The 13,521-nt window shown below is 38.2% G+C and overlaps 1 protein-coding gene across 1 annotated transcript in view; it reads left to right on the forward strand.

The window, feature by feature from the left end:
* The window catches only part of ABI3BP (ABI family member 3 binding protein), a 153,060-nt gene that overhangs the window by 72,227 nt on the left and 67,312 nt on the right, over positions 1 to 13,521 (forward strand). The window contains exons 7-10 of the mRNA XM_053455981.1: positions 747 to 798; positions 1,543 to 1,614; positions 5,621 to 5,689; positions 10,058 to 10,126. Of these exons, the coding sequence (XP_053311956.1) occupies positions 747 to 798; positions 1,543 to 1,614; positions 5,621 to 5,689; positions 10,058 to 10,126 (262 nt within the window). The remainder of the gene's footprint in view (positions 1 to 746; positions 799 to 1,542; positions 1,615 to 5,620; positions 5,690 to 10,057; positions 10,127 to 13,521) is intronic.

Genomic DNA, 13,521 nt, shown 5'->3' on the forward strand with positions numbered 1-13,521 from the left:
CTAAATAAATTGCCTGTGCATGCTCTCGTCTCAGCTGTCTGTTTTTTAAACAGAGCAATGCTGTATGCTATCCGTGCCAAAGCTGTGAGTGTGGATATCACACATGTAAGGGGTGAAATCCAATCCTCCTTTGGCTAATCCAAAATATCCAAGATATTGACTTTAAATGTGTCTGCAAAACAAATATGTATTTTCATATCTGTGTTTGTTGTATCAAAGAAAACACTGTTCAGATCTGGAGCTAATTGGAAACAGACATGTTTGAAAAGGTTTTTTTTTTATTTAATTCAGTTTCAGTTCTACCAGGAAATTGCTTGACAATTATCTTTTCAGCACAATGCTTTTCAGTAGACTACATAACTTAACAGAACTGTGTATCGTAGCACCATAATTGTGCACGCATCACATGTTTGTCCAAAAATGTCTTTCTTCTCCCCCACCACTACCTCCAAGTTATCACATTTACCCCTCATCATAACTGTCAATATCATAGTATTCCCCCTGAAGAAATTTCCCACATAAACTTAAACACACACATCCCAACCACGCAGACACTACCCCACACTCGACTGCACACACACAACACCACTCTCAGCCACCACTCTTATACTGCTCTCAGCCACCCAATCTACACCACTCACACACACTACACCGGTTTCTGGGTAACAAGAGGCTGTTGGGCTTGTTTTGCCTTCAAGTCAAAGAATATGTATGTAATTTTTTTTCTCACTCTTTCTTCTTTTCAGATGCCTGGTGACAATACAAAAGCATTCATTCCAATAACTGTGATTAAACAAGGTATATTATTTTATATTGTTTCACTAATTACATTTTTTACTGTTTTCACTGATGAAGCTGGGTATAGATTTTGAAAGGTAGATCATTTGAAGTTAGAGGGCACCTGCATTATATTAATTATGATACACGTCTAAACATCACAGCTGTGTTGTGTATTTAATTTTTACTAATTCACACATTGCCTTTTGTCAAGTGCAAAGTTGTAATGTGTATTTTGGTCCACGCACAATTTGAAATGTTCTGTAGCAGAAAGACAACACAAATTCTTCCATCAGATTGGTTAGTTTTTTCTCACAAGCTGGTAGCAGAGGCCAACTAACGTTGCATTTTGGTTATTTACATCATGGTTACACATAGATAATCCTCCCATATCCTTGGAATTAAGCCTAGTATACAGGTCTGTTTAAAGTTTAATCAAGGGCCAATATTTGGCTGAATTTTTAAGGTGAAAGAAAACATGAGCAAGGGTTAACTTGAGGAAGGGGTTTAATTGGATGAGATAAAGGCACTCTGAGAAGTGGAAATGGGGAAAGTGGGTCACTCTGATTTTAGCTATGTCTGCCCTTGGAAAAATTTCCAGTATCATTTTTTGGTTTGTATGCATGTATCATTTTTTTCAGAGCACTTTCTAGTGTTTAATATATTTTTGATGATTTACATTATATCTTATTTATTAATATGGTAAAACAATTCATTGTTATCCTATAATGTATCTGATAATGGTCCGAACATTTGTACCTACAGGCATTCAAAATCTTTCTAATTTGATACAACCTAAATCGACAGCTGCACCTCCGCCGACAGAGCACACCCCAGGTAAGTAGTAGGATTATTAATATATCCACAGCTGAAGAGCCAAAATGTTGTTATTTTGAGCAAACTAGCCAGCTTGAAATTTCTTTGAAGGTTTTTCAGTCTTCAACTCCTCTCAGTCTGGAGAAGTTCAGTAAAACATGGCTATGAAAGTCTTATACAGTAGGTCTGTTTCAAAAAAAGTTCACTGCCTGGGTGTAGGATAAATCAAGTTAGTGTCTAACTTAGTCATATAGAAGAAGTAAAATTTGACTGAAAGCTTAAAGGTACAGTCCCATTCCTCAACAGCCTCAGCAATAATGAATGCCTATTAAAGTACTTAGTAAGTACTTTAACCTGTTCACACCCTTTAGGACGTACCGGTACGTCCTTTAAAACCGTACCAAAACGACCATTAGGACGTACCAGTATCCTAACTTTGCAGCAGCAGGGTAATGCATTGTCCTAGAATGAGAAATCTGAATGAAGGAGGTCTCAGCCAATCAAGAGAGACTTCTCCACGCTCCTAATTGCCTGAGAATTCAGAAGCCTCTCCTAAGAGTCCCTCCTTCACACCAAGATCGGTGTAAGCTGCAGCCAGCACCAGGTATGTGTGTTTGTGTGTATGTGACTGTGTTTGTCTGTTTGTCCCTGTGTTTGTGTGACTGTGTTTGTCTGTTTGTCCCTGTGTTTGTCTGTGTGACTGTGTTTGTCTGTTTGCGTGACTGTCTGGTAATAGAGGAGTAAATTCTCTGAATCTGCTCATGCCTGGTAATAGAGGGGTTAACACTCTGAATCTACTCTGTCTGTTATGATTGTATATATATTATTAAATATGAAATCAACACGGTTTCCAAGACTTCCTAGTAATGAATATACCGTATTGGCTCGGATATAGGCCGCCCCCGTATATAGGCCGCACCCTAAAAGTTTGGTGTTTTTTTAAAGAAAAAGTTTTTTTCTTTAAAAAAAGCACCAAAAAAACATGCTACCACTGTGTCCCCCCCGAGATATGCTGCCACTCTGTCCTCCCCCCCCGAGATATGCTGCCACTCTGTCCTCCCTCCCCCGAGATATGCTGCCACTCTGTCCTCCCTCCCCCGAGATACGCTGCCACTCTGTCCCCCCCGAGATACGCTGCCACTCTGTCCTCCCCCCCGAGATATGCTGCCACTCTGTCCTCCCCCCCGAGATACGCTGCCACTCTGTCCTCCCCCCCGAGATACGCTGCCACTCTGTCCCCCCCGAGATACGCTGCCACTCTGTCCTCCCCCCCCGAGATACGCTGCCACTCTGTCCTCCCCTCCTCCGAGATACGCTGCCACTCTGCCCCCCCTCGACTTACCAGAGCAGACTCCCGGGTGTCTTGCGGGGCCAGAGGGGGACATCTATGCAAATCGCGTATACAACTCCCGGTGCCGGCACTCAGCGGAAGTGCCAGCACCGGAAGTTGTATACGCGTATTGTGTAGATGTCTTCCGCCAGTCCCACAAGACACCCGGGAGTCTTCTCTGGTAAGTCGGGGGGGGGGGTGTAAAATGTATCGTGCGGACGCTTAGACAACCTCCCGTGCCGGCACTCCCCCCGTGAGAAGTGCTGGCAGGGGAGGCTGTCTGAGTGTATCAGACAGTAGGATACAGGTTACCTGCACCGCTGCGGGGGATCTGTATCCTAACCCCGCTGCCTGCCCTCGCCCGGGACTGCTTGTCTCGGGTGTCGGGCGCTAAACCCCGAATATAGGCCGCACCCCCACTTTAAAGACTTAAAGTGGGGGAAAAAAGTGCGGCCTATTTTCGGGCCAATACGGTATATATTATATAGTATATGTAAATCAGTGTGTATGTAATATATATTATAAAATGTATCTTATGTGTACGTGAATGTGTGTATATGAGAATCAGTGTGTGCTTTAATTAGGCGCTGCTCCGCAAGACCACAACAGGGTATTGTGTTTTGTTAGTTTACCCTCTAGACTTTTGGGATTGTCTTACATACAAATGAATAATACATACAAATAATTTACACCTAGATTTACTTATTTGTTTGTTTACAAAGATTTCACCCCGTTATAACCTAAAACACTCTAGTTTGTTATGTGAGACACTTCTCTTGAACAGCCAAGAAGTGTTCCTGCCCAAAATGAAATCAGTCTTAGGTTTTAATGACGACACTGGACTATGACTGCTCTCAGCCTGGGGAGAACAGAAAAAAAAATAACAAGAAACATAAAAAAAAGGCGATGTACTGCAAGTTATTATCTACTAGTGCCAACAATAGTAGTAAATCAGACACAGGCCTTGTTCTAATTGTTTCCATGAATTAGCAATTAGCAGCAGGTGTCACTTAAGTTTACGATAATGTTAATGAGACACTAAGGGCATGATTTCTGTTTTATAAGCCACTAAGATTTTAATTTCTAATTCTCCAAAAGAGCTATAATTTTATACATGAAATTGAAAAGCAAGATGTTGTGAAATTAGAACCTTGTTTGTGATTATGACATAATGAAGGGTTTTGATATCTGCAGCTGATCTTTATCTATCAAATACACATACTTTGTATGTGTGTTCCTGTGGCACTTTGATATATAACTCCCTAATGATATACTCATATTAGTTGGTATTTAATAATATATTATTTTATAAAGTCCTGTAAAATTTGTCAATATAGTTTGAAGTAGCATATGCAAACATGCGATGGGTGACAAGCAAAGCATACAATATATAGACATTAAAGTTACAGGCTCCACTTTTCCACTAGGCCGGTGATTTTCCAGTCCTAAATTTCCTAAAAGAAGTCCATTTCAATGGGAGATCTTCTTGCATCAATTCCAAGTCATGTATGCTGCCTTCTTCATTACTCATTAGTCAAGTTCCATTTTCTAACTCCTCTTAAAGCTGGAGTGAGCAGGAAAATGCATTATTGTCCCTGCATAATGGACCCCGATGTCTTTTTTTACATAAAGAGGGCTAGAGGGTTCTAACCATGATCTTTCTAAGGCCCCCAGGCATTCGAGATTTACATTCAGTAAGTTACTAAAGAGCAGTCCAGGCATTTGCAATGCTACATTGTGAAATTATATCCAACTGGGGAGCAGTGATGGACCAGTAAATAACATAAAAACAGTCTAAATATTTTTTTCAAGTAAAAACCCCTAAAGACCATGCAATTGTGTTATTGGGGATGGCAAAATAATATTCCCCATTGGTCATTTTAGATTTCAACAATTTAAAAAATACTTTTGTAGCATGACTTTTGAGAACCATTTTATTTAAACAAGGGCTCTAGAGCTTTTTATGTTGATTCAGTCAATTATGACATTTTATAACTTTTCTGCACAAAACACTCAATATATTTTTATACAAAACCTAACTTTTATTTCACAGTGGGCTTAATGTGCTGGCCTGCTAACCACTGGAATACAAACACACAATATCCTTGCTTTGAACACACTGAGGTTTTAATAACGCATAGGTAATGCAGCCAGAAATATTGTAATAACTTCAAGGCAGAATCAGAGTAACACCTAGTCTGATGAAAAAAAAATCCAAGAATTTAAATGGATTTTATCTAGCTCTATATATATATATACAGTATATTCATCATGTGAGTTTCTCTGAAATCCTTTGGTTTAATTTGTACCTGATCTAGTAGATTCTACACACAGCCCATATAATCAGAGCAAGGTTAAGCAAAGATTTTTTAGAAGGTATTGGTGAACAAGCTCTGGTATGGCAAAAGCTGAGCTTAGCGCAAGCAAGACCCTTACAGACACGCAAGAGGGCCCAATTACTAATAGGAACAGTGTGTTTTAGCTGGCTGGGGTCCAACTCGCCCATCTCCTCTGTGAATAATTTGGTCTCATCAGGCCCTTGTGGTCAAGCTGGTAAGTATTAGTGCCTATGAAGCATTTGGTGAAATACTCAACACTAAACCCTGATGGTATGTGCTCTTCAGCTGTTGATTAACTGTACGTAGCTGTTAATAATATTAATTTTAAAATTTCCAATGCAATCTTTTGTTGTTTTAGTTCACAAGGAAGAAACTAAGAAGCCTTTCACAACCACAACAAAACCTCGTACTCCTAAGCCAAAACCAGGTAAACATAACAGGCAAGCCATTATCTATGGACCGCTTTGGTTAAGCAAGACTGATTAATGAAGGATTTTGTCAAATTAATAACATTGATAAATCATTTAAACACTAATGCTGGTTGATGTATTTTATAAAAGCCATCACTGCCTAATGAGGACGATGCCTTATATTGGCGAGGGAAATGATGTTTCAATCATAGTACATTCATTCAGATAAAGGCACAAATCTAGTTGTTTGAAGCCTGAAGAGGGATTATCTTCCATCATCAGATCCTTATTCATTAGGATTGGGAGATGGGGTGCGAAATTTAACATTGCATTATAAAATAGTTTCTTATGAATGACAATAGTACCACCTGTTAAAGATAACAGGTCTCTTTGACAGGGCATATTATTAACAAGGCAATGTTAAAATCTTAATAGAGTGTGATATGCACCAATGTCTTGCTTATTGGTACTTTAGCTCATAGTGAATCCTGGCCATAGTCTCTCTCATCAAGAGATCACAATTTTAAGTAGGACCACTGACTTGACTTAAGGACTTCCCTTTATTGGGACAGATAGGTATTGTGTTTAATATTCATAGACTTCAATATGATCTCTATTTATCAGTGCTTTTTTTACATTTATCCAGTAATGTTACCTTGGTACTGCATTATTGGCTTTCTTCCTTTTTACTCATTAAATAGGATATTAGGATTTCACGAGGAGCCTTTTTTAAGTCAGCTCTTGTTAATTTTAAATGAACATTTTCAGGACCATATTTCATTATATATTGTTTTCACCCTCATTTGCATGTGTGCTCTACTGGGCCACCACCAGCAGGTACAGCTGATACGCCTGTAAGGGCCACCGACCTGGGCCGCATTTGCCTACCATTCTCGATTGTCGCAGGTACAATGTGTAGAACCAACAGCAAAAAGGATGAGATGCATCTCATGACGGCAGAGTGGCCTTGTGCTTCTTGCTGATGGGCATTATGCTACACACTGGGCCCATGACAAGCAAGAGGTGAGTGCAGAAGGGTGATGGGGACCAGGATGTATTAGCAAGACAGGGATGGGCACTGGAGAGAAGGTGGGCAGATGGGTATGGAGACTGGAGGGGGTAGAAGGGTGTGGACACTGTCAGGGATAGAGGCAGAAGGGTAAAGACACTGTGGGGTTAAGGAAGCAATAAGAAGGAAGGTAGAGGGGTAGGAGACCTCATTCCATCATTGTATACCTTAATTTATTGTGAATAGAGACAGCAGCCACGCATTGAGGGGTATGGATAGGTGCAGACAGGAAAATGGAAATAGACTGAGAAAAAAAGAAGTAGTCTCAGAGAACATGGGAGTGTCTGTGACTCTAATGGGAGGTAGAAACACATACATCCATACTGGGCCCCAAGATTCCTGATGACAGCACTAGTACCTATCATCAACTAGCTAGACAGATACATTACGAAACTCCATCATCCCTCAGTAACTTTATCGCTGCAGAAGCATCTATGTGATCAGAAATATTGTTTTCCTTTACAATCAATAAAACTTCTACTTGTAGATTAACCACACAGTTAAGACACTGTTCATCTCAATTACTTATTCTATATCATCCCCTAAAAGAACCAATGAAATTACGAAAAATAGACTACAACATTTAGTAATCATATGCACAATGGATTGGAGAACTCCTTCTTATTCTTGCGCTGCTGAGCAAGGGCAGTGGGTTGAGACAGGACTGCAGTTACTAAGTCTTTTCCATCTTGTTTCTGTCTGTGGACAGGCAGGTCACACCACAAGTCTTTGAACACAATAAATCAGGGATATTAGATCAGTAAGGTTGATAGACACTGCAGCAAGGCTTTAATTGTTTACTTAGCTCTCCCTGTCACGGGATGATGCTCTGTTGGAGCATGTCCATGATGGCAACATTTCAGCGTTGATATATTTTTCCCTCATTTTCTCCACAGCTGGGACAACTTTGGCATGTGATACGGTACTTTCTTCTATTCCCTGGCCCCATGTTCATTTTAATAATAGCTTATCCAAACCCGGTTCTTAAACCAAGGATGTCATGAGGAACAATCAAATATAATTTCAATCATATGTACTTTAATCATTCTTTCTAAACAGACAAAATGAAATATATAGGAATATGTGTATTTTCTTATTTTTTAAAAGATCAGATTTTGTAACGCAATCAAATTTTGTTTATGTTGGCTTATTTCCTGAAATGATTGGAATTAAAGTAATCCCCTATATACCGTGCGTGAAAGACACACTTGCAGCAAAAGATTGTGTCTAAATATAGCTTCGTCACCAGAACTTCCCTGCAGTGCTTCACAAAATATGTGTTAAATAGGGTTTAAATGAAATTATTTGGGGAGAATGGAATGTTTTGTAATTTTTTTTTTTGTAAAGGAGATCAGAAAACGACTTTTAATATTTTTAAGTGTAAAATATGTTAATAAACAGGAGAGCTTGATAATAAATAGGAGATCTTGATAAAGCCGGAGCAGAATGTCTAAGCATTGGTTATCTTTTTCTTTGATGACTTGGTGGCCGTCATGCTTTTAGTGCTATGGTTTGGCGTAGGCTTTCTTATGCATTGCATTGGTATGTGGCATTGTTAATCATGTAGTAGGATTGATGAAACCAGAAGGTAGCTGATTACCATATTTCCACTGTCTTGAAAGCCCACTCTTTGCAATTATCTTGGTGAAACAAAAGCTTATTATTTGAAAGTTCTTCTTATCTATTGTTTCATTGTTCTGCGGATAGCGCCACTTTGGACTAAAGGGCAAGTCACAGATCTGTGAGTCAACTACTGGGTTTGCGCAAACGTGAGCATAATGAGTAATCAAAGTAGTTTTATTTAACAGAACGTGACGCAAATAACTTGACATTTCCACAAATGTTTCCTAGATTGCATTTGCAGTTCACAAATTACAAGTCCATTTATCTGCCATTTGCTATAATAATCAATTTTGTACATATGGTGTTCAGTGTATTAGCCACTATTTGTGAAAATAGAGTAGTATGGGAAATTCCAATAACGTTAACTTTTTTTACCCTTGTGAGAACTGAAAGATCACTCTTTTACATCTTCCTCAGTGAAGCCGTTAAATGTGATCAGTACGGTATTTTACTTTTAAATTGCCACCGGATTCTAACATTGTCCTCTCAAGCAGTTAGATTCAATGCTCCCAGAGGTAGCATTACTATACAAGCATCTTAAGCATCTGTTTGGGGCCTCCTCACAGGACATGGGATTTTCACAGTCTGTCTTAAATTTATATCTCTGTATGTAAAGTTTTGAGTTTGCAGGGTTTCTCATAAGTCTGAAACCATAGTTTGAGCAGGGCCCTCCTCACCTGTTGTCTCTGTAAGTCAAATTGTTATGTTTCAGACTTATTGGACACCCTGTAGTTTAATTATGTTTTTTATGACTTGTACTTAAGATGGGACCCATCAAACTTTTTTTTTTACCTAGGACCCCTAAAATATAGAACCACTCTTGAACACTCTTGCAACCGATGCAACTGAGGCATCCGATATATTGTTAATATGGTCCTAAGCTCAGAATAGTTCCACCATCAACCATTTTGGCACCTAGATCTAAGCTGAAAAATCCAGGGCTTCACCGTGCAGGCGGCCACACGCCACTGGCCTTAGAGTCCCAGTCATGGGATGTTACAACAAATCTCCCCATGTGCTTGCCACTAGTGTAAGGGGACATCTTGTAACACAATAAGTACATACAATCTAATAAGTGGCATCATCTTCTATGGTAATGCTATTAAGTACCGTAGCTTGATGTACAGATTTTCTGTAGTCTGACAATTTGGTAATAATTGTGAAATTTTCCAATCCGCAAACTCACTATTTGATGAATTGACCCGAGTGTGCACATGTCTACCAGAATATGTGTGTAGAACCCACATTTATGTGTGGGTCCTACATCTGTTAAATCTAAATCTATTAGGAAGGTGTAAATACACCTAGACAATGTTCACTTTTGCATAGATCCTGCTGTAGGAATCACACACATGTTGCTATCATTACTTGCTGAAAACTCTATTTCAGGATTGCTGATGAGTAACACATTCCTGCGTTGACAGATTTACTTTTTTTATTTAAATATTTTCAAGGAATTACACATGGTTTAAGATGAATGGCCAGCGTGGAAAAAGTGTTCCTATTGGTGTATTTAATGTTTTCTGACAGTTGTTTCTTTTCTGATTATATGAACTGCCTGACATAACAATTATTTATGTATTCCTCCTGTTCTTCTGTGAAAATAATTTATACAAATCCAAGAATTGCTGATCCCATGAGGAGAATAAGTGGAATTTAATGTAAATCTGTAATTTCTGTCTTTTTCTTTTAGTCTTCAAATTTACGGAGCCTCCTCCAGTTGCCAAAACGGAAAAACCTGATGTTGAATACCCTGAAGCAGGTAATGTTAGATCACACAAAATTATTTCTATTTATTTTATTTTTTTTCTTGTGTCCTTCATTCCTGTCTTAGATAGTTCTAAAGTTGATTAACCCTTTTAGATGACATTTGACATGAGCCTTGTTTCCCAACTAATCACTGGCATTCAAAATGCTGTTTCTGTGTGCAATGCCCTTTCTTAATACTGTAATTTTACATTTATTGATTCGAGGAAGTAATTTTTGGGTGAACTCTAACCGGAACTTGCTTTATTTTTCTGTGTTTATGATTTATGTGTTGTACCTTATATATTGATAAACAAATGTCTTTTTTTGTCCACATAAGTAACCTATGGTTTAATCCCTTCAATAAATAAAGACCTTTCTAAAAATAAGTATTTGCTCATATTTGTAAGCATTGTTTTTCTTCACAGGTAACTTACATTTTCTTTTTCTTTTTTTCTGAATCTAATTGAAAATATGCAATGTTCCATATTTATTACAGGAAAATGAAATGATATAAAAACTGTCTTAATGTATTAAATACCATCTTTCCAATTTTACGTTTCTGATAGCAGTAACAAGTCAACCTGTTGTGGAGTCTTTCACACCTGATTCATCAGTTGGTACTCTAGAATGGGTCCGAGCAACCATGGGTAACACTTTCTTTGTATTCCTCTCTCATTTTTTCTTAAGCAGCCAAATCATTAGTGCGATTTCTCTTTCTAGGAACCCATAACTGAACTTTGCCATTCTACCAGCTGCATTTGTTGCATTCCACAGCAATGTGCTCTTTTTACCCTCTCATGACTCTTTACCATTGTTCTCCTTTTAGAAAATATTTTACCAGCCAATGATCTCACCAGCTATTGCCAGCTTGTAGTTGTGCATGCTGCAATTTCTTTCTGTAGCACTTATTTATAGACTTTGCTTAAGTCTTCTCGTTTACATTATATGTTCTAGTTGCTGGTAGCCAGTTTGTTTAGTTTTCTTTGAACACGCTAACCATAATACCCTGCTAGTAAATCTGGTTTACCACATACGTTGATACATAGTCTGAAGGTGGTGGTCAGTCCAGGGGTGGGCTGGCACGGGGGCAGTTGCCCCCCATCCAGCTCCAAGACTGTCAAAAAAGGGACAGTCTGACTTGGGCTGGACTGCAGCGGGCCCATTCGTGGAAGCAGGAATGCAGCAGGGTCATGAGAAAGAAGCCTCTGGGAAGGTAAGGGGGTGAGGGGAGGGAGAGAATGAAAGACATATTAATGGAGCAAGAGAGGGAGTGTGTATGTCTGTGTTAGCATGTGTTTGTATATATTAGCATGTGTACGTGTACAAAGGTGTGTGTAAGTGTGTGCTAGCATGAGTGCATGTGCAAGTGTGTATATTAGCGTGAGAGTTTGTGTGTTAGCATGAGTAAGTGAGAGTGGGGGTGAATGTGGACCTACAAATTGCAGGTGAGAATTCTGAGTTTTTGCTTAGTTTTTGTCTGATTCATGAGGGTCTGGCCTCGCATTCAGGGCTTTGTATGAATCGGAGAATTTACAAAAATTCGGTAAATTTGCTATTCATATGAATCTGGATGGACAAGTCTACTAGTTATGACTGCCTCTTATTTCAGTTTCATCTTCTGCTTAAGTGAGCTCAGTAGAAACCCAGCAATGTCATTGAACAAGGTGACCTGATGTTATCCTAAGATCATAATCTTTTAAGGATTGATTTTTATATGTATTCATTAAGACACATTTCGGGGCATCTTTGGGACAATGTGTTCTTGGGTCTAACCTAGCTACAGAGCTATATGGGTTTGATATGGTTGTATTGGCAGGTGCCCTATGTTGTTCAGGCCAAGGGAAACCTTGCCACCATCTTGTTTTTAATTTAGCTCCTGTGGCTACTTTACTTAATGAGGCTTAAAGATTCTCAATGAATAGCTAATTTGTGGAGTACTTAGGGGCTTGAGTTGTTCAGATGTCTATTGCCTCTATAGTGAGATATCCTACCAAGTTTGGTTAAAGCTCTTATTGTGTCACAGGCAAGGAGTATATTGCCTGCATGCATAATTCCCAGCATCTGACAGTTTGCATTGTATTCAGATTTAGACAATTTTGTGAAAAAAAGAGAAAAACAATGAACTTTCATGTTTCTAATCATGTTGTATGACAATAACAAGACTCCCATTCAGCAAAATATTATAGCATTCCAAAGAAACCACAACTAAACCAAAACTAAATGATTTACTTACCACTTTTATCCCTTCATTTAAAATTTGGGGGGAAAAATGGAAACATATTTTTTTCCTTTTAAAACAAATCATGTCACAAACGATTATATTTTTATCACCATTCTTTTCTCTTTTTATTTTGCTTGGCCTTAACTAATCCTGTTACTTGTGTGCTTACGTTTGTGCTGATGTGCAGAACAATAGGTTTCTAGCTGCCAAACTTTTCCCCTGTTATGTCATATTCATTTTATACCATATTTGTAATTTTATTTTATCCAGAAAAAAAAATGCATGAAACAAACATTCATTCATCAGTAGTTTTGCTTAATGTTTGTTACATCGGTGTCCAACACACGTGGTTAGTCTGATACTATTTACCGTTTTGTGCTGAGCGAATAGATAGTCCTCAACATGGAGCATTGTGGACAAAAAACGCTTATTTGTATATGTTTCATCCGTTGTGTGTTGCATAGATCTCACAGAATACGGCAATGTATTAATTTTTTTATCTTATGTCTGAAGCATCAACCTCCTTTTTCCCTACAGTAACACATCCATATATACCTCTTCCTATTGTATCAACTGAACCATCTTATACTGATGAACAGTCCCGGGCAACAACCTCGGGTAATAATAGATCTACACTTACTACATGTGTATAATTATACAGTGTACTAGTTGTATCAACTACTGAGATAGATAGATAGATAGATAGATAGATAGATAGATAGATAGATAGATAGATAGATAGATAGATAGATAGATTACAATAAGGTGGTTATATAAAATGTATAGGGTTCTATATAACGGTTTGCTTGAGTATGTGCTTCTTATACAGAGTTCTTTTTACAGAGTTTAGTCTTTTTGTTTTTGTTTGTTTCACTCATTCACTTTATTATATTAAACTAAATATTTGTTTCATCTTTAGGAAGATACACTGATAACATGCCAGAAACACTTAGCTTTCTTCCATGGGATTTCTGACCCTTCAGAGGAAACATTGAATAATATAAAGCAGGGTTCTCATAGTGTCTTCATAAGTTATAGATTAAGAACAGCAATTTTATTTTCATCTAACTGCCCTTCATCGTCGTTTTTTTATATCTCTCTATTCTTTTTAAAACAATCTTTTTATAGATGTAATCGTGAGAAACAATAATCATGATGCACTTGATTGGCTTTTTAGAACAGTAATG

Source organism: Spea bombifrons, chromosome 2 (assembly GCF_027358695.1).
Source record: "Spea bombifrons isolate aSpeBom1 chromosome 2, aSpeBom1.2.pri, whole genome shotgun sequence".
Classification (NCBI taxonomy): Eukaryota; Metazoa; Chordata; class Amphibia; order Anura; family Pelobatidae; genus Spea; species Spea bombifrons.